At 40.1% G+C, this 26,499-nt stretch overlaps 1 protein-coding gene across 3 annotated transcripts in view; it reads right to left on the bottom strand.

Moving 5' to 3' along the window:
• MLLT10 (MLLT10 histone lysine methyltransferase DOT1L cofactor) overlaps positions 1–26,499 on the bottom strand; it is a 113,906-nt gene that overhangs the window by 32,421 nt on the left and 54,986 nt on the right. For 2 of the 3 annotated variants that reach the window (XM_049777753.1, XM_049777755.1), the window contains 4 exons: positions 22,335–22,587; positions 17,785–18,354; positions 11,140–11,184; positions 10,285–10,317 (listed from right to left, as the gene is read on the bottom strand). In XM_049777753.1, the coding sequence (XP_049633710.1) occupies positions 10,285–10,317; positions 11,140–11,184; positions 17,785–18,354; positions 22,335–22,587 (901 nt within the window). The remainder of the gene's footprint in view (positions 1–10,284; positions 10,318–11,139; positions 11,185–17,784; positions 18,355–22,334; positions 22,588–26,499) is intronic. The other variant, XM_049777754.1, reaches the window with a different exon arrangement.

Below are 26,499 nucleotides of genomic sequence, written 5' to 3'. Positions count from 1 at the left end.
AGAAAAGTCTTAATGCCATATATAATTAAGCAAATTATTTATTAAGTCATGTCAATTTTCCCTAACCAACATCCCAAAACATGGAATACTCTGCTGAAAGAAAACGGTGTGTGAAAGTGAATGTTCCCTCTTCATTCTGGTTGTGGGCCCCCAAAATTATTTTAAATAGTTTTTTAAATGAAATTAAAGTAGAAACCCTGTTTATTTAGATCTTTACGAAGCTTACTCACACAGGTAAAAAAAGGTCATACTTTATGAAAATAATAAGAGCACCTATGAATTATAGTATCCATTTATAAAAACTATCTTAATTCTCCTAGAGGTCTGCAATAAGTTTCTGTTTTTATTCCCTAACATACAGTACAATAAATACAGTATAATAATTTTTTGTTTTGCATAAAATTGACAGAATTAATGTCCAGTAAGGACACAAAATGTACTAATTGATAAATTCAGTATGATATAACAAGTAAAAAAAAAGACAAAAAAGATACAAAGAACTTTTTTGTTTGTTTTCCGGCCACATCCAGTGACACATAGGGGTTACTCCTGGCTAGTGCTCAGAAATCGTCCCTGGCTTTGGGGACCATATGGGACTCTGTCTGTCCTAGGCTAGCATGAGCAAGGCAGGCACCTAATGGCTTGCACCACCGCTGTGCCCCAAAGAACTTCTTTTTTATCCTAATGAAAACTATTTTAACCAAAGGCTGACATGATTCAATCTGCCTTTTTTCAGAGTGAGGAGGAATTCACAAGTGGATGTGCTCCTGGCAGGCACAGAGGAACACATGTAGCGCCAGGGATCAAAACCAGGAAAGTGGTGTGTAAAGCAAGCACCCTACCTTCCGTGCTATCTCCAGCCCCTAGAATTACATTTTTAAAATGTAATTTGAAAAATAAGATTGCCAACAATGCCTTGAGAGGCAATGAGAGTGGATTTCCAAAGTCACTTATACCAGCACAAACAGATTTCGATGGCCAAAGCCTAAAATGATAGTACAGCAGGGAAGGTGTTTGCCCTATATGTAGATGACCAGGTTCCATCCCCAGCATCTCATTTGGTTACCCAGGCACCACAAGGAGTGAATCCTGAGTGCAGAGCCAGGATTAATCACTGGTTAATTAGCCACTGGTCATTTCTCACTGACCACAATGGTCTAGTAAAACAAAAACAACAGCTTCATTGGATGTGGACCCCAAGAAAAAAACCAAAAACAAATAAAAACTTTTTCAGAAAAATAATAGGTATAGCTGGAGATGAAACCTGGGTTGGCTAACATGCAAATCAAGTAACTAATTGTTTAACAGTCTAACATCACTATGAACAAATTGATGACAATTTGTTTTTGTTTTTGTGTCACACTCAGCAGCACAAGGGTTATTCCTGACTCTGTGCTCAGAAATCACGCTGGGGACCATACGGGATATGCCAGGATTTGAACCACTGTTGGTCCTGGGTTCGCCGCTTGCAAGGCAAATGCCCTACTGCTGTGCTATCTCTCCAGCCCCAAGATGACAATTTTTATTTGTTTCTTGGGATGGAGGACAAGTCCTAGGGGAGGGGTGCTCAGGGGCCCAGCAGTGCTAAGGGGCTTCTTCTGGCAGTGCATCAGGACCTATGTGGTCCTGGAAAGTCAACCCAAGCCTACTGCATTGTCTCTTGTCTCTCACTGAGCCTAGACCTTCAATAACCTACCTAGATGACAAACATCATGATGTGTACTTATAAGAACTTTTTCTTCCTGAGTTTTTTTTTTAAGCTTAAGGAATTTAAAAGGAAGGTTTAGTAGGGGAGAAGATGGCCAACTAAAACAAATAATGTAATTACACATTACGAATGATTATGATGTATGCCATCCAAATGTTATTATTATTAACTACATAATCTTAGTGAAGATTATGTAGAATAATTCAGATATTTTTGTGACTTTTCCATATGAGAAGTTCACTAAGCTACATTAGGTTTAATTCAAAATTAACCCCCTTCTGCACATGCTCAAGTTTGAGTACAGGCTTTGGTAATAATGTATATTTGTCATCATGTTTAACCTAAGATAGAGTGAAGGAAGTAGTAGGTTTTGAGGCCAGTACTCACAGTCCTCAGGGATTGCTCCTAGCTGTGTTCAGACATGTCTTCGATGGTGCTCAGGAAACCATCTGCAGCCTGGGAAACCGAGGTACAATCTACTGCACATCAGGCAGGTCTCTCCCTATCCTCTCTCCCTCCTTCCCTCTCCATAATTTTCCATTTGTAATAATCGGTTTCTAAAACCTATCATTAAAGATCAGGGACTTAAGAAATTAGAGACTGTTGAGATGAGAAAATCAGTAGGATTTAAAGTTTAAAAATACCAAACCTGGGGCTGTAGTGGTGGCGCAGCAGTAGGGTGTTTGCTTTGCACGTGCCTGACCCAGGACAGACCTGGGTTCTATCTCTGGCGTCCCATATGGTCCCCCAAGCAGGAGCGATTTTTGAGCGCATAGTCAGGAATAACCCGAGCGCCACTGGGTGTGGCACAAAAAAAAAAAAAAAAACCAAACCTGAAATGCTAAGAGGTTAATACAGAGACTGGAGCAATAGTAGAGTGGGTAGTAGTTGCCTTGCATGCTGCCACTCTGGGTTTAATCCCCAGCATATCCTATGGTCTCCTAAATCCCCAGCCCCAGCCAGGAGTAACCCTTAAGCACAGCTGAGTTTGGCCCAGAAACAAAACAAAACAAAACAAAGAGAAGGGGCCAGAGTGATACTACAACAGGTGGGCACATGCCTTGCACATGGCTAACACGGCTTCAGGTATGAAGTCAGCCAGGACTAAGCTCTGAGCACCATTAGGTGTAACCCAAAGCCCAAAAATAAAATTAAAATGGGAAAATAAAGTCAGTATAAATTTTTCACTAAAATTAAGAAGACAAAACACTTAACTAGATTATTATTGGCATCACTTAATTGAAAACTAATTCTTAAAAAATCATCTCTATTCATGCTGATTCATCCACTGAATAGAAATTTCAGGTTCTGTCTCTTTCCATTTCAATAAGAAGCCTATAAATTCAATTTGTGGTGAAGTAGTTAATATGCATACTGAAAATTACTTCTTCTCCCCAGTGGCTGATTCACCATCCAAATGTTATTATCCTCTGTGTTTATCACTTAGGAGTATTTGAAGGCTATTTTCTGGACTCCTAGAGTGATCTAAGAGACAATGTCATTGGATGCTTTGACTTGCACAGTCATTATGGTCTCTCAATGCATGTATGAACATATATGAACACATGTAGGCCTTACACTGCACTGCCTTGCAATGCAGTACAGTAAATCCTTTCTACATAGGCATAAACATGGCAACAAATAGTTATGTTTGGTGTAGAGACAATTCACCCACCTGGAGTATGCTATACATGCAGGAGAGCAGCTTTGATTCCTAGAGGTGCATGGCTCCCCCAAAGCACCTAGAGTGACCCTGACCTCAGAGTCACTGGCCCTTAATACTGCCCAGCATAGCCCCAAAACAAAACAAAGGAAAGGGAAAACACAATTCTATCTGTATCTTAAAGTGCAACAATTTATTGATGACAACAATATACCAACTAATCAATGGTTGATTAGCAAGGGAAGAAAATAAACAGCTCAATTGTGGGGGTTTGGTTTGTTTTGGGGGCAAACCTGGCAGTGTTCAGGGCTTATACCCACTTTGTGCTCAGGGAGTTGGCCATGTGCAAGGCAAGTGCCCAAACACTGTACTATCACTCCAGTCTCAATTGGATTTTTTTTAATGAGACCAGAATTATCTAGATTGATGGTTCACAAATATCCACACTATTCACAGCAACATCTCCCTTCAGTACTATCTAATTACTACAGAGAATCACAAATGATCAATAGACTATGGAAGTATTAATTCTGAGAATTACTCATCTTCTGTTCTTAATCCCTAGTTTCCCTGTGCATTCCTAAAATGAAAAGGAAGAGGCAACTAAAAAGATCTCACTTTCTACAAACTATTCTGACAAAAATAAGTAGCATCCCCATTTTTGGAGGAAAATGTATACACTTAGCATTATATTTGTCCTCAATCCTACAGCAGATCTCTATGAATAATTGGAGGACTTTGTTTCCCCCATCAAATGAGATTTGTGTAATGAACATGGTCATGGTAAACTATAAGCACCGTAATTAAAGGGAATTTAAAAGCATAGTAAATGGGGCACAAAAATCAATTAGCAATATACTGCTGTGAAAACAGATCTAAGCTCTTTAGCTTCTTTAATCTACTATTTCAAAATTTTATTAAAAGTGAGAATTGCCAAGACAAATGAAGCAACTTTATTACAACAGCCAAGAACAAGTCACAACTCTGATAGGGAACAAAAGTGCCTAATGCAAAGTCTAATTCCCAGTAGGAATCAATATATTACCATACGCTATGTGAAACTTATTCAGGACCCTGCAGCCACTGAACTCACTCACCAATCTCCAGAGACTACTAAATGATAGGCCTCAATGATGAAATAGAACTTTGAATAAAATTTGGTCCTTAACTAGCGACAAGTTTATACATTTAATAAGAAGAAAGGGGAACTGTAATTAAATAAATATATTAAGACACTAGATGGGCCAGAGAGATAGCACAGCGGTAGGGCATTTGCCTTGCATACAGCCAGTTCAGGACGAATGGTGGTTCGAATCCCGGCATCCCATATGGTCCCCAGAGCCTGCCAGGGGCGATTTCTGAGAGTAGAGCCAGGAGTAACCCCTGAACATCGCCATGTATGACCCCAAAACCAAAAACAAACAAAAGACTCCATTTATCAATGGTGGCCAAGCCTCAATGTACACAACACCTGTCAATGTTACTTTGCATGGTAAAAGGCAGGCACAACACAAATGTTCACACATTAAGGACCCGGAAATGGTAAATTATTCTGGATGATTTAAGGGAGTCAATCTAACCCTGAGAGTCCTCAGGATCTTTGAGTACAGGGACAGACACTTAAGAGGGGCACTGCCCAAAGCTATTGCTGGATTGGAGTGTGGCGAAGTGGAACATTCAAGACAGGGAAGCAGAAAAGCCCCTAGGAAGGAACGAGCCAAGCCTGACAATCCTCTGATTTTAACCCAGGTTGTCCAAGTGAGACTTAGGACTCACACAATTCTAAGGCAAATACATTTGCAAGGTTTCAATTCTATGATAATTTACTGCAGCAACCATACCAATCAAATAAATATACAAAAATTAGATGATTTGGAGGCCAGAGCAGTGGTGCAAGCGGTAAGGCATCTGCCTTGCACACACTAGCCTAGGACAAACCATCCCGTGTCCCATATGGTCCCCCCAAGCCAGGAGCAATTTCTGTGCACATAACCAGGAGTAACCCCTGAGCGTTACCAGGTATGGCCGAAAAAACAACAACAACAAAATGATTCAAGTTATTTTTTCCTTCCAAATTTGTAACAACTCAAATTCTACTTGATGAATCAAAATATATTGAAAAACATTATTTTAATATCAGCAAATGTATTTCAGCCTAAAATAGGATTTCGAACAAATATTCAGACCCAAGTTCAAAGCAGCTTACTGACAAATTCAAAAGCCAATCACGTGTAAACAAAATGATGGTACATCTACACAATGTACTTTAAAAATATTCCATACTGGGCCGGAGAGATAGCATGTAGGTAGGGCGTTTGCCTTGCATGCAGAAGGACTGTGGTTCAAATCCCAGAAATCCTATATGGTCCCTCAAGCCTGCCAGGAGCGATTTCTGAGTGCAGAGTCAGTAGTAACACCTATGCGGGTGTGACCCAAAAACAAACAAACAAAAAATTCCATACTAGGGCAAAGCGATAGCACAGCAGTAAGGCATTTGCCTGGTACGCAGTCAACACAGGACGGACCCAGGATTGAATCCCGGCATCCATATGGTCCCCTGTGCCTGCCACGAGTGACTTCTGAGCACAGAGCCAGGAGTAACCCCTAGCGCCACCAAGTGTGACCCAAACACCCAAAATAAAAAAATTCCATACTTAAAAAAAATATTTTATAAATATATTCATACTTTAAAAAATGAAAGCAGTTAACATATGCTTTAAAAAGCTAGACTTCTTCAGAAGGCCAGAGCAATAGTAAAGCAAGTAGAATATTTGCCTTGAATGCAGCTGGCTCAGGTTCAATCCCCAGCATTACATATGGTCCCCTGAGCTAGTCAGCAGTGATTCCTGAGAACAGACACAAACAAACAAACAAACAAACAAACAAACAAACAAAAAGGTGGGCCTTCTTACACTTTCCCTAGCAACCCATTGTTACCCATGATATGTCTATATGAGCTGGATATGCAGGTATATAACAACGGTGAGAGAACTAAAAGGGCTGGAGCATGTGCTCTGGCTAAATCCCCAGCATTCCATGACGCCGAAATGACCCCTCAGATGCTGACTAAAGAATATGCACCATTGGTGTACTCCCCACACTAACAGATATACAAATATATACTGATGGGGCCGGAGTGATAGCACAGTGGTAGAGCTTTTGCTTTGCATGTGGCCGACCTAAATGGACCCGAATTCGATCCCCAGGTTCCCATATGGACCCCCAAGCCAGAAGTAACTTCTGAGCATAGAGCCATGAGTAACTCCTAAGCACTGCCAGGTGTGGCCCCCAAAAACCCAAAAAATGTACTGATAATAAATAATAAAGATCTCAAAATAATTTTTAACATTTCATTATAATTCCCACAATTACATGGACACAGTGGGAATGAACTTTGAGCACATGCTAAATGATATAAGCCAGCATGAAAAATAAATTCTACACAACTCTTCTGCAGAACTATCTAGGCTAATCAACAAAAAGGACAATAGAGAGCCTGGAGTGATAGCACAGCAGCAGGGCATTTGCCCTCCACACAGCCAAACTGGAATGGAGCAGAGTTTGATCCCTAGTCTTCTGAATCGCCAGGAGCTATTTCTGAGTGCAGATAACCCCTGACCACAGCCAGGTATGGTGCAAAATAAGAAAAAGAAAATAAATGAATAGTAGAAAGTTGGGTATCAGGGGGTGTGATGCACAAAATAGAATGGAAAACATGTTTAATCACTACAGTTTCGATTCTGAAAGAGAAAAACTAAGACTGGTAGTATGGCATTGACTATACTTAACACAACTAAACTTACACATTTTTAAATGGTTATATGAGAGTACTTATTCTCCATGATCTTTTAAAAAGCTAACATACCAAAAGAAAGTTTGGGGGCCGGGAAGGTGGCGCTAGAGGTAAGGTGTCTGCCTTGCAAGCGCTAGCATAGGACGGACCTTGGTTCGATCCCCCGGCATCCCATATGGTCCCCCCAAGCCGGGACGATTTCTGAGCGCATAGCCAGGAGTAACCCCTGAGCGTCAAATGGGTGTGGCCCAAAAAACAAAAACAAAACAAAACAAAAAAAAGTTTGGGCACCGGAGAGACAGCACAGCGGCATTTGCCTTGCAGGCAGCCAATCCAAGACCAAAGGTGGTCGATTAGAATCCCGGTGTCCCATATGGTCCCCCATGCCTGCCAGGAGCTATTTCTGAGCAGACAGCCAGGAGTAACCCCTGAGCACAGCCGGGTGTAACCCAAAAACCAAAAAAAAAAAAAAAAAAGTTTGGACATAGAATTTTCTAGCCAAATCTAAGATACTTCCCTCCATAATTCATTCTTGCCTGATCCATTTCTTGCCCTTAAAATAAAAATGCAAGGAACATACTTATTTTTGCTTCTTGGTATTAGTGACTAAGAGGATAAAAAGTCTCACTACACCAGTTTTTTTTTTTTTTTTATAATGCCAGGAACTGAATGCAGGGCTTAACACACAGAGTCTACCAATGAGAACTTAAAACTGAAAAGCTGATTTCTGAGCGCAGAGCCAGAAGTAACCCCTGAGCACCGCCAGGTGTGGCACACACTGGCACAAACACATGCACGTGCGCGCGCGCACACATACACACACTCACACACACGCACACCTGAAAATGTTAATATATCTGTTTTATTAATCCCGCGATATTAATTTCATATATCCATTAAAAACCATGACAACTGACTCATCAATTAGTACACTCCAAGCGCATATTCAGTTAATAACAAAAGGTCAGTGGCTTTTTTTTTTAATGATTCACATTATTGATTTTTAGATTCTTTCCATGGGGTTTTACTTGGCAGGTTGCACACCCAGCAGTGCTCAGGATTACTGCCAGTTCTGCACTTAGGCATTACTCCCAACCAACTTGGATAACCATATGGGGATCAAACCTGGGTCAGCCACATGCAAGTCAAATGCATTACTACCGCTGTACTCTCTATCCAGACCTTCTCTTTATTTAAACATATACTTTTCTCAGACTTGTAGTATACTGCCAAATTCTAATATACTAAGAATTTTAGAAATTTTTTTTTTTTTTGGTTTTTGGGCCACACCCGTTTGACGCTCAGGGGTGACTCCTGGCTATGTGCTCAGAAATCGCCCCTGGCTTGGGGGGACCATATGGGACGCCGGGGGATCGAACCGCGGTCCTTCCTTGGCTAGCGCTTGCAAGGCAGACACCTTACCTCCAGCGCCACCTACCCGGCCCCAGAATTTTAGAAAATTTAAATTGTCCCACATACACTGAAAAAGATGAAAGATGGTAGGCTTCTCCAGTTTTTATATTTCTCAGCCAAAAAAAAAACAAACAAACATGTTTCGTTTATTTTCAAGAAAACTTCTAATCCCCTTTCCACTAGATATTAAAATTTCTTTAGTATATGGAGCATTTATTATATAAGACTCTCTAGTTCTAAACTGCATAGAAAATGGTCATAATTAAACGTACTGATTAATAAAATAATTGCTGATAAGATTTTCCATATTGACCAATATTATGTATCTATACATGCTTGTCATACCAGCATACTTGCTGCTATACTTGCTACTATAGATTTATAAATATCTGACATCATAAACCACACAGTAATCAAACACAAATTAATCTACATTAGCAAAGCATGCAACACTTCAAAAACAAAGAGGTGTTAGATCTTAACACCATGTGAACAGTCTTAAGGTAAGTTAATAACTGAAAAAGAAAATCAAAGATGACAATCAGATTTCAAATTTTTAAGTATCTGGGCCAAGAAAAATAGTACAGAGGGTAAAGGCCTTAAAGCTTTATCTCTGGCATCCCATAATACCCTCTGAGCATCACCAGAAGCACCAAACCACAGAGTCAGAAGTAACTTGAGTAATCCCTTAACATCATCACTTCATCAGGTGTGAACCAAAACAAACAAACAAACAAATAAGAGAAAAAGAAAACCTCAAAGGATTATGGAAGATTCTTAAAAACTGAACTCGTTTTTCAAAAAAAAAATAACCATTCTTGGGGCCGGAGCAGTGGCGCGGAGCGGTAAATCTGCCTTGACAGAGCTAGCCTAGGACAGACCACGGCTCAATCCCCCAGCGTCCCATATGGTCCCCCAAGCCAGGGGTGATTTCTGAGCACATAGCCAGAAGTAACCCCTGAGCGTCACAGGGTGTGGCCCAAAATCAAAAATAAAAATGACCATCCTTATTAAAGCACTGTTAAGATGAAAAATTACAGCATCTTCATTTATATCCTGATTTCAAAACCCAAACTCTACAAAAGTAACAACTCCACTCTAAAACTCTGCAAGTGGCAGACCCAAAATGGACCTGGGTTTGATTCCCCGAATCCTACATAGTCCCTTGAGCTGGGGCCAGGGGCGATTTCTGAGTGCAGAACCAGGATCAACTCCTGAGCATTGTTGGGTATGCCCAAAATAAATAAAATTATTTCCAAACTGCATATATGAAAAGCTACCTTTATTGACTCTCGAACCATAGGATTAAAATAATAAAAGTAGACTAAACATTAGTAAAAAGAAGATTGTTTTAGTTCACATTCAAAGTAGAAGCAGCAGATTCCTGATGTTGTACCAATTACTACACTTCCAAAAGCACGAGAAATATTTGCAAAAAAAACACAAGAGAAAAGACGTTCGTAATGTTAAAACAACACTCTTATCATTTTACCATACAGCACGACAATAAAAGCCAACTAATGAACTATTGACCTGTTCTCCTCTTGGCAGCAAACCACCAGTTTTTTACTAAGGTGCTAAACAATTGCCTCACTGCAGAGCTGGAATTCATCTCCTCAACAGCACATGCAAGCATTCAATGGGGAGTCTACAACAGGCAACCTTTGTGATAAAGGAACCACCAGAGAAGAGTCTAATAAAACTTACCATTGTGTATTGCATTCAGCAACTCTGAGAAAGCTTTTGAGTAAGGAAAAGAGGACTTCAGGTTAAGATCATTCTCAAACATACAAAAGAAATACATACGCATAGACTGAATCAGTATAACAAATTTCAATAAGTATCGCATGCTTAGCCCTTGAAATATTAAAACTAAGTCTGGCTCAATGAATTTCTACTGTATACCATTAGCTAACATATTTTTATTAAACTTAAATGATGTTAGCCATACTATAATAATTCTGATAAATTTCCTTAGTAATCATCAAAATCACTCTTAAAGAGATGTCAATGAAATGTCTTTCTGAAAAAAAAAAAAGAAATGTCTTTCTGGCTAAAAGAACCTCTGATACAATTTACATAGGTGTATAAATCCACCTTCAGTAATATAAAGAAAAAACTCACTTTATCATGTATTTCAACCAAGTATTTCCATATCCTAAACTTTAGTATATACTAAACAGACTCAACATATATATACATATAGAACATATTGTCAAGACAGCAAGCAGTCTCAATAAATAAATATATGAAATTTTACTTTACATTATTAGTAAGAACAAATTCAGAAAATATATCATTGAGAAACAAGTCACAATTCCGCAATGGAAATAAGCACCACCTTAAAAAGCCATCAAGTAATTAAAATTTGATCACATTTTAACCACAGTAAGGATCCTGAACACTAGGCAAAGCAGCATGTTAAGTAAGATATGCCTGGGTAAGAATCAACTGCATTTTAAAAAATTAAAATTTAGAGGCTTGGAGGTGGCATAATATACTAGAAAAACACCAGATTAGGAGTCAAAAGGCCTGGGTTATTAACCCAGTCGGACGACTTACTAGTTGTTGGACAAGCTCCATCATGCCGATACTGCATGGAAATTTCTGTTGGGAGGGAAGAAAAAGGAAACAGCAAAGAAGTTATCAGTGACTTAAAGGGAGAAAAAGAAACAGGCCAGAACAACAGGCAAACATTCACCTGAAAATCAAGCCTACTCAAGCAAACCCACTGCAGGACCCAATCTAGAAACCAGTAATTGAATGGTACAGAGTGCTAGGAACAAACATGCCAAAATCTTCGCAGATTAATGAAACTATGATGGAATCATCACATGTTTGAAAAGGATGAGCATAAATAAATAAATAAACAAATAAATAAATAAATTTAAGAATTAATCTGCATAACAAAATCTAAGAATAGGGGCTGAAGAGATAGCACAGCTATAGGACATTTGCCTTGCACGTATGAGAATGTACATAACAAGAAAATAGACCAAAAGTTGCTCAGAAAATGGAAACTACATTTTTTAAGACATTCCAAATAGATATCTTGGGGCCGGAGCAATAGCACAGAGGTAGAGCATTTGCCTGGCACGTGGCTGCCCAGGAGGGACCTGAGTTTGATCCCCAGCATCACAGATGGTCCCCAAAGCCAGGAGAAATTTCTGAGCACATAGCCAGGAGTAATCCCTGAGTATCACTGGGTGTGGCCCCAAAAAGCCAAAATAAATAAATAAACAAACAAGCAAACAAATAAATAAAAGATATCCCTCCATCCCCAAAGAGGAATGGAGGGTCGGGGTGACAGTGCAGCAGGTAAGAGGCTTGCCTTGCACACCAGTGATCTAGGTAAGATCCCAGGAATCCCATATGGTTGGTCCCTTGAGCTCTTGAGGAGTGATTCCTGAGAACAGAGCCAGGAGTAATCCCTGAATACCACTGGTTGTGACTCAAAAGCAAAACAAAAAAATTAAAAAGAAAAGAAACTGGCATTTCCTTATGGCTAACACGGATGGTCGATGTTTTCTTAAAATACAAAGAGTAATGGCTTAATAAAATAATAACACATTCTCTAGGAGCAGTGTGCTAAACTGAAACACACACACACAAACACACACACACACTATGGTCCTCCAAGTCAAGGGCAATTTCTGAGCGCAAAGCCAGGAGTGTCACCGGGTGTGGTGATGATTCCAGCCCCCAAGGACAGTATTTTTTAAAGGACAAAAACATTTGAGATATTGCTACTCTAACTTGTGAGAAAAGTCACTCATGAGGGGGAAAAAAAAGGGGGGGCAGCAATTATCAAAATAACACCAACACAAAATAATGCGAGGGAATTTCTCCAGAAAGCCATACTTGCTTAAGAAAGACGCATCTTGGGGTTGGAGCGATAGCACAGCGGTAGGGCATTTGCCTTGCATGCAGCCAATCGAGGATGAATGGTGATTTGAATCCTGGAGTCCCCCAAGCCAGGAGATATTTCTAAGCACATAACTAGGTGTAACCCCTGAGCATCACCAGTGTGGCCCAAAAACGAATGAAAGGAAAGGAAAAAGGAAAGGAAAAAGGAAAGGAAAAAGGAAAGGAAAGGAAAGGAAAGGAAAGGAAAGGAAAGGAAAGGAAAGGAAAGGAAAGGAAAGGAAAGGAAAGGAAAGGAAAGGAAAGGAAAGGAAAGGAAAGGGAGAGAAGAAAGAAAAGAAAGAAGGAGGGAGGGAGGGAGGGAGGAAGGAAGGAAGGAAGGAAGGAAGGAAGGAAGGAAGGAAGGAAGGAAGGAAGGAAGGAAGGAAGGGGGAGAGAGAAAGAAAGAGAGAGAGAAAGAAAGAAAGAAAGAAAGAAAGAAAGAAAGAAAGAAAGAAAGAAAGAAAGAAAGAAAGAAAGAAAGAAAGAAAGAAAGAAAGAAAGAAAGAAAGAAAGAAAGAAAGAAAGAAAGAAAGAAAGAAAGAAAGAAAGAAAGAGGAAGGAAGGAAGGAAGGAAGGAAGGAAGGAAGGAAGGAAGGAAGGAAGGAAGGAAGGAAGGAAGGAAGGAAGGAAGGAAGGAAGGAAGGAAGGAAGGAAGGAAGGAAGGAAGGAAGGAAGAAAGGAAGGAAGGAAGGGAGAAAGAGAGAGAAAGAAAGAAAGGAAGGAAGAAAGAAAGAAAGAAAGAAAGAAAGAAAGAAAGAAAGAAAGAAAGAAAGAAAGAAAGAAAGAAAGAAAGAGAGAGAGAGAGAGAGAGAGAGAGAGAGAGAGGAAGGAAGGAAGGAAGGAAGGAAGGAAGGAAGGAAGGAAGGAAGGAAGGAAGGAAGGAAGGAAGGAAGGAAGGAAGGAAGGAAGGAAGGAAGGAAGGAAGGAAGGAAGGAAGGGAGAAAGAGAGAAAGAAAGAAAGAAAGGAAGGAAGGAAGAAAGAAAGAAAGAAAGAAAGAGAGAGAAAGAAAGAAAGAAAGAAAGAAAGAAAGAAAGAAAGAAAGAAAGAAAGAAAGAAAGAAAGAAAGAAAGAAAGAAAGAAAGAAAGAAAGAAAGAAAGAAAGAAAGAAAGAAAGAAAGAAAGAAAGAAAGAAAGAAAGACAGACAGACAGACAGACAGACAGACAGACAGACAGACAGACAGACAGACAGACAGACAGACAGACAGACAGACAGACAGACAGACATCTTGTCTTAGCAGTACCCAGTCTCCTCTTCCATTTCACATACTGCCCAGTAGGTTCAGCATCATTCCCTTTAGGAGAGACCATCTATGACAGTCCCAAGCATATGCACATCTGCTGACAGCAAAGTGCAGAACAACTGCCTCCGGCTCTGGCTGAAAAGGAAAATAGGATGGTGGGAGTTCCCACATCAAAAACTTTTACAACAGAAAGAATGTTGCTTTCTTGGTAAAACAGGACAGACAGACAAGAAAAAATATTAGTGAGAACCAATCTCACACAAATCGTGCTAGAGCTAGCACGGTATTCGGGGAACTGTCCCTGGAAATCAGGCTGGGAAATCAGCTCAGAGAAGGCAACTGGGCAGCAGGGACACATTCAATAAGGTTTCTTAATCCAGGACTCTGCATCTGGGAATCTTATCTTTCCTGTTCTATCTCATTTTGACACAAAATGGCCGAAATGTATATAATGAAGCATACTTTTTAATATCAGATGTCAAAGAGCTGCTATTAGTAATATTTTGTAGATTTTTCAGAATTTTCTCAATTTAATTTGCCTTAAAAGATATGCATGTCATCTATACCTTTCTGTGTGAGAAGTATATATGAAAGCACACCTTTGGTAATCAGTATGGTTACTATGGAAGTGATATTACCATTGGAAGACATTTATTTATTTGAGACTCTATATGCAAATGAAGACTTTTTTTTGCAATACTTGGTTTTAACTCAAAATCAGGTTATAAAGTGGATGACAATTTAAACTCACCACTAGCCCTAACTAGAAAGTAATAGAAAACCTAAATTAAGATTACTATCTGGGCCCGGAGAGATAGCACAGCGGTGCTTGCCTTGCAAGCAGCCGATCTAGAACCTAAGGTGGTTGGTTCGAATCCCGGTGTCCCATATGGTCCCCCGTGCCTGCCAGGAGCTATTTCTGAGCAGACAGCCAGGAGTCACCCCTGAGCACCGCCGGGTGTGACCCAAAATCCAAAAAAAAATAAATAAAAAAAAAAAAAGATTACTATCTTAAGTGCCTTTTATAACCCTATACCACTAAAAAATGATGTGAACCAGTGCTACTAAAAATAATAAAAAGGAGGGGGCCAGAGAGATAGCATGAAGGTAAGGCATTTGCCTTACATGCAGAAAGACGGTGGTTCGAATCCTTGCATCCCCTTTGGTCCCCTGAGCTTGCCAGGAGCGATTTCTGAGCGTAGAGCTAGGAGGAACTGCTGAGCGCTGCCGGGTGTGACCCAAAAAACAAAAAATAAAAAAATAAAAATAAATAAAAAGGGGACACTAGTATGATAGCACAGTAACAGGGCATTTGCCTTGTACACGACTGATCCAGGACTTTGGTTTGATCCAACGGCATCCCATATGGTCCCCCAAGCCAGGAGCGATTTCTGAGCACATAGCCAGGAGTAATCCCTGAGGCGTCACCAGGTGTGGCCCAAAAACTCAAAACATAATAATAAAATAATAAATAAATAAATAAATAAAAGAAATGGGCTGGAGAGATAGTCCAAAAGTTACAAACAATACTACATGAGAAGATTTCCAAACAAAATAATAATTTCACTTACAACCCATTTATAAACACTTCTAAGGCAAGAACTCTAACACTACTATATATAGATGTACCCTTAATGATTACTAATAATATAATTTATAAAATGTTTAGGGGACAAAAACATAGTATGGGGGTTAAGGCACTCACTTGATTTACATGTGGATAACCCAAGTTCAATCCCCAGCAACTCCTCTGGTCCCCCCAAGTAATACCAACCTCTCTCCTTCCTACAAAAATATAGATGTAAAAGAATGTTTAACACTTAGTCATGACAGGCAGTGAAGAGATTAACAAAGTCCATAAGCTCCTGGGGCAAAGGGTTATAGTGGTAGTTATTGTGATCATTTACATTTTTGTCAAAAGGTACTTCTATCAGGTCACCTGCATGGCTACTAAATTACCAACTTGTCATTAAAGACAAATAGAGAGAGGAGGAAGAATTTTGGGCCGGACCCGGCTCAGGGTCTACTCCTAGCTCTGTGCTCATGAAGTTCCACTGGCAGTGCTTAGGCACGAAAATGTAGTATCAGGGGTGCATAAAGAAGCTAACACACAAAAGTAAGTGCTTTACTTTCTATCCCTGGCCTCGAACCAACATATTTCAAAGGGGAATAAGTTCAACAATTTTTGAAAACAATGCACACCTTCTTCCTCTCTCTCTCTCTCTCTCTCTCTCTCTCTCTCTCTCTCTCTCTCTCTCTCTCTCTCTCTATATATATATATATATATATATATATATATATATATATACACACACACACACACACATACACACACATAGATATAAAATGTTCTGTTTCTGGAATTTATGAGTTCTTAATGTAATTCCAAATCAACTTTTTAGATCAATTTAATATCATTTTACAAGTTAAATTCATAATCTCATGGCTTAAACTACGACTAAAACTACAAAAGCAAAATTCTAGACTTTATCAAAAAATGTCCATAAAAAAGTGGGGGGAAGAGGGAAAAAAATATCCATTAAATTCTATAACTAAGATGCCCGAAGCAATAGTACAACAAAAAGGGTATTTGTTTTGTAACAGGTCAACCTGGCTTGGACCCCAGGCATCCCATATAAGTCAGGCATCCCCTGACCACTGCTGGGAGTGATTTCTGAGCAAAGATGTGCAAGGAAACCCTGAGAACACTTGAGTATGACCAAATCCCAAAATAAATAGGTGATTAAATGAAACATCTGAATGGGGCTTGAGCTGAAAACTAATAACTCTGAACACAGACCCGATGCAACCACCTCATCCTTCTAAAAACAGCCAGATAAGACCCTCAAACAGAAAACTAGAAGCCCCTAGCAAACCTAAAAAAAGGACCAAAAACAAACCAAGATATATTATTTTCAAGAAAGTGTTTAAGCATAATTACAGCTTTAAAAATACAATCTTGGGGCTGGAGTGGCAGCGCTAGAGGTCTGCCTTGCAAGTGCTAGCCTAGGACGGACCGTGGTTCGATCCCTAGGCATCCCATATGGTCCCCCCAAGCCAAGGGTGATTTCTGAGTGTATAGCCAGGAGTAACCCCTGAGCGTCAAATAGGTGTGGCCCAAAAAAGCAAACAAACAAAAAATGCAATCTTTAGGGTCATTTTTTAAAAACTTTAAATTTAAAAGGCTACAAGTCTTTACAAAAATTCAAGTTTCTTAACTTATTTTTGTTTGCAAAATAATATTTATGAAAATTTCGCCGTGTAAAAGTTTCTCTTCACCTAATGGTGAAGTAAAATAATTTCTAGCTATACACAAAATGGACCTGTTACGCTAGCAGTTTATATAATTTTCTTTCCTTGAAAAATGTTCCAGATGTTCAATATTTTATTGAAACCATTGAGATTTACAAAGATATAATTGGATCTTAGACATACAGTGTTTGAGGACCAAACCCACTACCAATGTCAATTTCCCTCCACCCATGTTCCCAGAGTCCATCCATGGCACTTTTCCCCACCTCAGCCTGCAAACAGAACAGGCTTTTTAAATTTTTTATTGTTATATCACGTGTTGCTTATAGGAGGGATTACTGAGGGAAAGAATGTGTTTGTTTTGTGGTGAGAAAAACTGAACCCAGAACCTCAAATGGGTGACTGTACTAAACCACAGATCCAGCTTCTGTGCTGATTTTTAAAATACTGGGGAGTCTGAGATATAGTTCAGTGGGTAACTGCACACAGCCAACCCTTGTACCTCAGAAGGTCCCCTTCAAGTACGGACAAGAGTGATGCCTGAACACAGAGCCAGGAGTAAGCTGCTGAGCATACAAATAAATACAAATAATGAAAAAAGAAATTGTTAAGAAAAACTAACCAGATTAGTTTAATAATTAATAACTTCAGATTAGCCTCACCCTTCTTTTCCCTCAAACATCAAACTGCTTTTAAGGTCTATGTTTTCAAAAATTAAGATGCTTAGTATACTCACTTTAAGCAACTCAAAAGTAATTGCCAGAGTAATGGTGTGAATAAGGAGACAACAACTGGCATGTACCTACCTGAACCGACTGGAGAGGAGCCAACACTAAGACTCTGTAAACTTCCATTCCTGAGCAACGTGGGAGACTTCTGAAGACTCGAGCTAGTCACACTTCCTGCCGCCGAGGCGACAGACGAGGTGGGTGAAGCAGAAGAGACTGAGAGGTGGGACACATTCTCTTGGCTCTTGTTTCCTTTGGGCCTACCAGGCCCATGCTTACTCTGCTTATTCCCTTTCCGCTTCTTTTCCTTGATGGCTTCTTCTTCTAAGCCAGAAGGGGCGGCCCGCTTGTATCCTGCTATAGGAAGGCTGGGATTACCCAGATCTCCAGGTGAAGTTTCAAAGCTTTTAGGCTGTGGAATAACAGTGGAGGTGGAAGGGAGGCCAATTAAAGAAGTGAAACTGTTCACCCCTCCTTCCTGACTTCCAGACTCTCCTTTATGTACATCTTTGGTTGTCGATGACTGTTGGGAGTGAGTGTAAGTGTCATTACGCAGATCTGAGTCTGTAAAGCTCAAGAAATCCTGGGGCGACTGAACTGAACTTCCGGAAGATGACTTTACACTGCCTGGAGTTCCAGAAAAACTGCCTGTGGCAAAGAAGAAAATAATGAAAAAGTAGGGAAGGCAAAAATTGGATGCAAAAGTCCCTGTGAGTAGCAAAAATGACACACAGCACTATATTAACATATTATAGTTTAGCAAATTGTTACTGAAATCAACTTCACCTACAAAATTCATTGTTAAAGTTATGTAAGCAATCATTTATACAATCAATAAAATATTGCTCTTTCTTAGCCTTTATATCATGACAGAATTCCTCAATTCGCCTCCCAAATAGTATTATGCATACACTAGAAAGGACTGAAAAAGTGGAAGTCTCAAAAGAACACTGTTTAAACTACAGCTAGACTCTGGCTAGTTCCCTTTTCCAACACTGTTCAAATTTATAAATTTCCCAAAAATAAAGAACAAATGTCATTTAAGTTCTAAATGCTGGGCTGGAGAGTAGCACAATGGTAGGACATTTGCCTTGCAAGCGGCCGACTCAGGACTGACGATGGTTCAAATCCGGGCATCCCATATGGTCTCCCTTGCCTGCCAGGACCAATTTTTGAGCAGAGAGCCAGGAGTAACCCCTAAGCGCTGCTGGGTATGGCCCAAAATAAATTAAAAAAGAAAAAGAAAAAAAATCGTTCTAAATGCTGAGAAACTTCAAGAAAATGTTACTTTTTACTTAATTCATCACATAACATAATTTATACCTTACATTCTCAATCCATTCCCATAAGAAGTAGTTTATAAAAAGAGAGAAGTCACTGACATTATTACTGCATTTATGGAAGTAAAATTAGAAGAAATGCAACTGTGATTAATGAGTTTTACAACAGTCTAGCTCTCTCCACATAACATTAGTCCAACATTTCATTATGAGATACAACACTGAGATTCTTATTTACCTACTAGAAAACTAATGCATTGCCACTGAAAACGGTTTCGGCTCATCATCCTATTTCAAAAAACCCTCTTCATGCTTGCCAAATGAGGTAACAAGATGTAGCCACACTTGTATTATAGTTCATAAAACTAAACTGATATGATCCCCAAACCCCATCAAGAGTGATCCCTGTGCCACTATGTGCCTAAAATATTACTGCGAAAGATTTGTAAACCACTTTGGTCAGAATAAAAATTATTAAAATAAAAAGTAAAAAAGAAATATACCAAAAACAATTATGATAATTGAGGAATCAGTAGACGATAAACGTTTCTCAATATTTATTGCTAAAGAAAAACTGTAAACTAGCAACAATAACTTTTAAACTTTAAATAAAGTGGAGAAAACCGTTTAAAAAGAAAGAGTGATCCCTGGGCATAAATATTCCATAAAGACTCATGAGGACCAAAATTAAAAAAAAAAAAAAAATACCTAAACTATATCATGTTCTAGCTAATGCATTTAGAAATGAAAACAAAAGGGGCCAGAGCAATAGCACAGAAATAAGGCGTTTGTCTTGCACACAGCCAACCCTGGACAGAACGGGGTTTGATTCCCAGTATACCATATGGTCCTGAGCCTGCTAGGATCGATTTCTGAGCACAAAGCCAGCAGTAACTCCTGAGCACAGCCGGGTGTGGCCCAAAAACCAATAAGAAAACTCAAACTCAAGTGTTTACTGAAATAGAAAAACGATTTCAAGCGATGTCAAATTTTATTACTGAGCACATTCATAAGTTATTGCACACCTTATATCCATGTAAATATTGAGATAAACTTCATTCGTACACAAAATTTATTTTAAACAAAGATATTAAGATTTTAATCTTTGGGCCCGGAGAGATAGCACAGCGGTGTTTGCCTTGCAAGCAGCCTATCCAGGACCAAAGGTGGTTGGTTCAAATCCCGGTGTCCCATATGGTCCCCCGTGCCTGCCAGGAGCTATTTCTGAGCAGACAGCCAGGAGTAACCCCTGAGCACCACTGGGTGTGACCCAAAAAGCTTAAAAAAAAAAAAAAAAAAAAAAAAAAAAAGATTTTAATCTTTAATGTTAATGACTTCTGAGATGTCCTATGAAAAAAGAACATTAGCAGGTTTGAATTTTAACTCAAAGAATGTGTTTTACTATATTACAGAGTTCTCCATACCTAAGTGTGCATTTTCAGGCTGTCTATGAAGTAAAACATATAAATGAAGAAGCCGGGGCCGGAAAGATAGCATGGAGGTAAGGCATTTGCCTTTCATGCAGGAGGTCATCGGTTCGAATCCCGGCGTCCCATATGGTCCCCTGTGCCTGCCAGGAGCAATTTCTGAGCCTGGAGTCAGGAATAACCCCTGAGCACTGCCAGGTGTGACCCAAAAACCACAAAAAAAAAAAAAATAAATAAATGAAGAAGCCATTTACATTACATCAATCACTTAAGGATAACTGCAATTTTCCACTTAATTAGCAGCTAAAAAGTAGCTATTATTTTCATTTGGATTATCACCATCTGTCCTTTTTTTTCTACACATTTTTATTTTTACAGCTGGTGATGAACGCTCACTATAGTGTGATTATTTCAGAACATTCAATATATATCTTATATCTTCAAAACTCACATATAATCTAAGAAAATATAATAAAATCAATTGTAGGGGCCAGAGTGGTGACGCAAACAGTAGGGCGTTTGCCTTACACACAGCTGAACCAGGATGGATTACGGTTCAATCCTCCAGCGTCCCATACGGTCCTTCAAGCCAAGAGCAATTTCTGAGTGCATAGCCAGGAGTAACCCCTGAGCGTCACCGGATGTGACCCCCTCCCAAAAAAAAAAAAAAAAAAAAAAACTTTCATAAAGGGAGCCAGTGCAATAGCATGGCAAGTAGGGCACTTGCCTTGCACACGACCAACCTGGATTTGATCCCTGACATGTATGATCTGATGCCCTGCTAGATTCCTAGGTAGTCACTACCTAATGTGCCTCCCCACCCCCCCAAAAAAAAAACACTATACATTTTAAAATAATATTACACACAAATAGAAACCTAATGTATTTTTCGGGGCTGAAGCGATAGCACAGTGGATAGGGCATTTGTCCAGCATCCCATCTGGTCCCCGAGCCTGCCAGGAGTGATTTCTGAGCGTAGAGCCAAAGTAACTCATGAGTGTCGCTGAGTGTGGCCCAAAACCCAAAAATAAGTAAAAAGAAAACTAATGTATTCTAAAGTTGGTGGAATTCTGCTCTCCATGATTAAGGATTACTATATAAAAGATAGCATATTAGGGGCCGGAGAGATAGCATGGAGGTAAGGTGTTTGCCTTTCATGCAGGAGGTCATCGGTTCGAATCCCGGCGTCCCATATGGTCCCCCGTGCCTGCCAGGAGCAATTTCTGAGTCTGGAGCCAGGAATAACCCCTGAGCACTGCCGGGTGTGACCCAAAAACCAAAAAAAAAAAAAAAAAAGATAGCATATTAATTTCAAATTTCAGTTAAAGAATAAATTATAATAGCAGTCTTTTGGAAATTATGTGGTATGAGCAAAACCTACAGTAGGCTTCCCGATTTATAATAAATGTATTAGTGATCAACATTTTTTTTTGGTTGTTTTTTTTAGGGGGGGCACACCCAGCGGTGCTCAGGGGTTACTCCTGGCTGTCTGCTCAGAAACAGCTCCTGGCAGACACGGGGGACCATATGGGACACCGGGATTCGAACCAACCACCTTTGGTCCTGGATCGGCTGCTTGCAAGGCAAACGCTGCTGTGCTATTTCTCCGGGCCCAGTGATCAACATTTAATTACTAAAAACTAAAACCCTAAAAAGAAATCCACTAATATCTGTTGATTTACTACTGATAACTGTCTTTAATGTTTCATTGGGAAAGAAATAAAACAATTTCTAAAATGAGGGTTCCATAGAGCAGAAAAAGAAATCATGGCTTCTTCCATTTACTTCTACAATCTTCAATGGTATCTCACATCTATAGAAACTTAAAATTGCATTTCAAGTTTGAAAGCACATGCTATATATGAACAAACTTTTTTTTTAATAGTAAAAAAAAGTGCCGGATCCCACGATGCATACGGACCTTGCTGGAAAGGACTAGCAGCCGACACAGTCGTTCCGGGGTTTCTTCCTCCAGGCTTCCTCCCCCTCTGACCTGAGTTGTGAGCTGAAGATTTCTTCCCTTTGCTGTCTGACCCTCTGGCCTCAGAAACATCTTTTCCACTAGCGGTGTGGGCAGACACTTCCTGGAAGTTGGCATTTGTGAATCGTGCTGCAGTATCTTCCAAGCGTTTCAAAGTTCCAGATATCGAGTTGTTGCTAGTGCTCGTGTAAGTCTTAATAGTTTGATTAAGGAAGAAGGAAAAAAAGAACAGGGGCTTAGCTACCAGGGAAAGAAATTCTATCAATAATTACTGGACTCCTAAGATAGACATCAATTTTTCAACTAAGATAATCTCAGTTCAACCAAAAAAACCATAGGAAAAAAAATTTTTTTCCCTTGGTTTTTAGGTCACATCTGGCAGCACTCAGGGGATACTCCTGGCTCTACACTCAGAAATCGCTCCTGGCAGGCTCAGGGGACCATATAGGATGCCGGGATTCGAACCACTGCCCTTCTGCATGCAAGGCAAACAAACGCTTTACCTCCCTGCTATCTCTCCGGCCCCAGAAAAAATTATTTTAAGTCAATTAAAATACATTCTTTTTCCAGAGCTGAAGAATGAAGACTGAAGAGAGGGACCACCAGGAGTGACCCCTGAGTATAGAAAGAGCCTGAAGAACCCTCTTACAGTCAGGTGTGATCCAAAAGCAAAATAAATAAAAAATGAACAAGACTGCATTTGCATTTTAGTACGGTTGAGTTTCAAATTGCAGCCAACTAGTACTAGTCCATAAAATTTATTCATTGACAAAATATTGATGTCTTTTTAATATTTATTTTTCACATAACCATTTTTCTTTCTCACTTAATATTATATAAATTTCACCCCACTTTTTTTTTATAAAATTTTTAATTTAATCACCATGAGATACAGTTACAAGGCTGTTCATGATTGAGTTTAGTCCTACAATGTCCAACACCTTTCACCAGTACACATTTCCCAATATCAGTGCCCAGTTTTCCTCCTGCCCTCCCCAACTGCCTGCCTCTGTGGCAAACATTTTTTTCTCCTCTCTCTCCTCTCTTCCCTGCTCTCTCCTCCCTTCCTCTCTCCATCCCTCCCCCCCTCTCATATTATGGTTTGCAAAATCACTAAAGGTGTATCATGCACATCACTTTATCTCCTTTCAGCACCCAGTTCTTATCCACAGCAATCATTTTCAATTCGCAAGGCACTAGTAGTTTCTTCTCTATCCTAACTGCACTCCCCTGCTCTTTGTGGCAAACTTTTTACCATGGACGGGTCCTCCTGGCCCTCATCTCTATTTGTCTTTGGACATTAATAACATACTTTTTTAAAATTTTTTATATCTCACAAAATGAGTGTGATCATTCTATGCCTCTCTCTCTCTCTCTGACTCATTTCACTCAACATAATACTCCCTATATCCATCCATGCATCAAATTCATGACTTTTTTGTTTTCCTAACAGCTATATAGTATTCCATTGTGTAGATGTACCACAATTTCTTTAGCCACTCATCTGTTTTCAGGCATTTGGGTTGTTTCCAGGTTTTGGCTATCGAGAATAGTGCTGTGATGAAGAAAGAAATGCAGACAGCTTTTCTGCATGTGTTTTTGGGTCCCCAGGGTATATTCTTAGGAGCAGTATTGCTGGGTCATATGGGAGCTCAATTTCTAATTGATAGCACATGTCTTTTAGACAACAATATTTTCAACAAGAACATACACCTTCCCAGATGAAATAAATTTGTTTAGTGATTAGCACAGAAAAGCAACCATTAGAGAACAGATGGCAAATTCATTACAGAACCAAATCCAGATTTAACAGTACCTAAAACAGGGCAATAAAACTATTTATATTCAGGGGAAGGCTGCTTTACAAATCAGAACAATTAAGTCTTTAAAACAGAAATAAGGGCCAGAGTGATGGCGCAGCAGTAGGGCATTTGCCTTGCACACAGCTGATCCGGGATGGATACGGGTCCCTGGCATCCCAAATGGTCCCCAGAATCTGCCAGGAGTAACCCAAACACTCCCAGTGTGGCCAAAAACAAAACAAAAAAGAATGCAATAATTAAAAGAAAAATAAAACAGAAATAAATCGTTCCTGCTAAGAATTAAGTGGAGAAACAATTTATTTTCACTTAAAATTTTTTAAAAAGTGGGGTGGGAGAGATTGTACAGCAGGTACACAACTTCCCTTACACACAAACAGGCCTGGGGTGGCCAGCACCACAAGTAATCCCTGAGTGTCATCAGAAATAAGTCAAAACAGCTATGCAATTTTTCTTTAGTAACTGCGGTCCAAGACAATAGTTCAAAGGAGTAGAGGCATGTCTCACATTCTCAAGATCGAGGTTTTTATTCTGCAGGACAGGACTATGCAGTCCCAGCAGCACTAAGTGTCCGGCCTACACCTCAGCACACTCAGACTAAGTACAGTGAGCTTCCTTCCCCCACAGCAGAACTCTGACACTGTGTAGAATAAACCCCTACTTTAAAAAACGAGGAACTCAGGGCAGGAGAGAGCACAGCTGCAGGGCATTTGCCTTGCAAGTGGCCGACCCAGGACTGACAGTGGTTGAATCCTGGCATCCCATATGGTCCCCCAAGCCTGCCAGGAGCGATTTCTGAGTGTAGAGCCAGGAGTAACCCCTGAGTGCCGCCAGGTGTAATCCAAAAACAAAAACAAAAATCCAATAAGAAACTCTACCTTAAATTATATGTGTGTGTGTGTGTGTGTGTGTCGAATGCTGCCAGGTGTGATCCAAAAACAAAAATCCAATAAGAAACTCTACCTTAAATTAAAATTTATACACACACTTTATTTATATATATATATTTATTGTGTGTGTGTGTTTGTGTGTGTGTGTGTGTGTGTGTGTGTGTGTGTGTGTGTGTGTGTGTGTGTGTGGTTTTTGGGTCACACCCGGCAGTGCTCAGGGGTTATTCCTGGCTCCAGGCTCAGATATTGCTCCTGGTAGGCACGGAGGACCATATGGGGCGCCAGGATTCGAACCGATGACCTCCTGCATGAAGGGCAAACGCCTTACCTCCATGCTATCTCTCCGGCCCCACACACACTTATATTTAAAGATTTGTACCACACCCTGCAGTGTTCAGGGATGACTGTCAGGATGACATATGGGATACTGGGGATCAAACCAGGGTCTGCACAGTGGGCAAGGCAAGCTCCCTACCTACTGTACTATCACTCCAGCCCCCTAAATTTAATTTTTAATCATCCCTTTAATCTAGCAGGTTAAATTCAATAAGTTGTCCAATTTTAAGACTCAGTTAATAGAATAATATATGTACAAACAGTGGCTAATCAAAATAAGTAAATACTAAGTGTTTTCATTTCAAGTTTCGGATGGGCAACACACAGAAGTGTTCAGGGCTTACTCCTAGCTCTATGCTCAGGATCATTCCTAGAGTTCTTTGGGAGACCATACACAGTAGTGAGAATCAGACCTGGGCTCCCTGCCAGGATGGTCGCTGCTAAATTGTAGGAGAAACTGTTTATTGAACTCCCTGCTCCTGCTGCCTTTTGCTGCCTCTCCTACTGTTTGCCTTTCTCTGGTCCTTTCCCTGGCTCCTTGCCCTGGTCCCAACCTTGGCTCTCTCCCTCCCTCTCTGGCCTAAGGGGCTGGGCTGTAAGGCCCATGGACTCCCTACTTTGCCTCTCCCTGTTTCTAACACTCTCTTATTGGGATTTTGATTGGCCCTGACAGAAGAAGACAAACAAAAGAAATACTGCAGAAGAAGCCAAAGAGATTCCAAGGATGGAAAGGATCCAATGATCCGTGACAAGAGACATGGACAAGAGCCAAAGACAGCTTCTAAGAGTCACCAGCCAGTCACAAAGGAGAATGAGTAAAATGAATATCTCAGTCATAGGCTTAGCACTCAGAATGAACTATCAGCAGATTCTTCTAGAGAGAAGAGGAGGCTAGGGGCAACCGTGAGGAGGACGGTTGCTTTGCACATGGGTCGATCCCCAGACTCCATATGGTCCCCAAATCCACAAGAGAATTCCTGAGTACAGAGCCAGGGTAAGCCCTTGAGTATAACAGGTTGTGGCCCAAAAAATACAAGAAAGGGGGAAGAAAAGAGAAGA

This window comes from Suncus etruscus, chromosome 7, assembly GCF_024139225.1.
Source record: "Suncus etruscus isolate mSunEtr1 chromosome 7, mSunEtr1.pri.cur, whole genome shotgun sequence".
NCBI classification, from domain to species: Eukaryota; Metazoa; Chordata; class Mammalia; order Eulipotyphla; family Soricidae; genus Suncus; species Suncus etruscus.
This window is presented reverse-complemented; position numbering and strand designations above follow the sequence as displayed.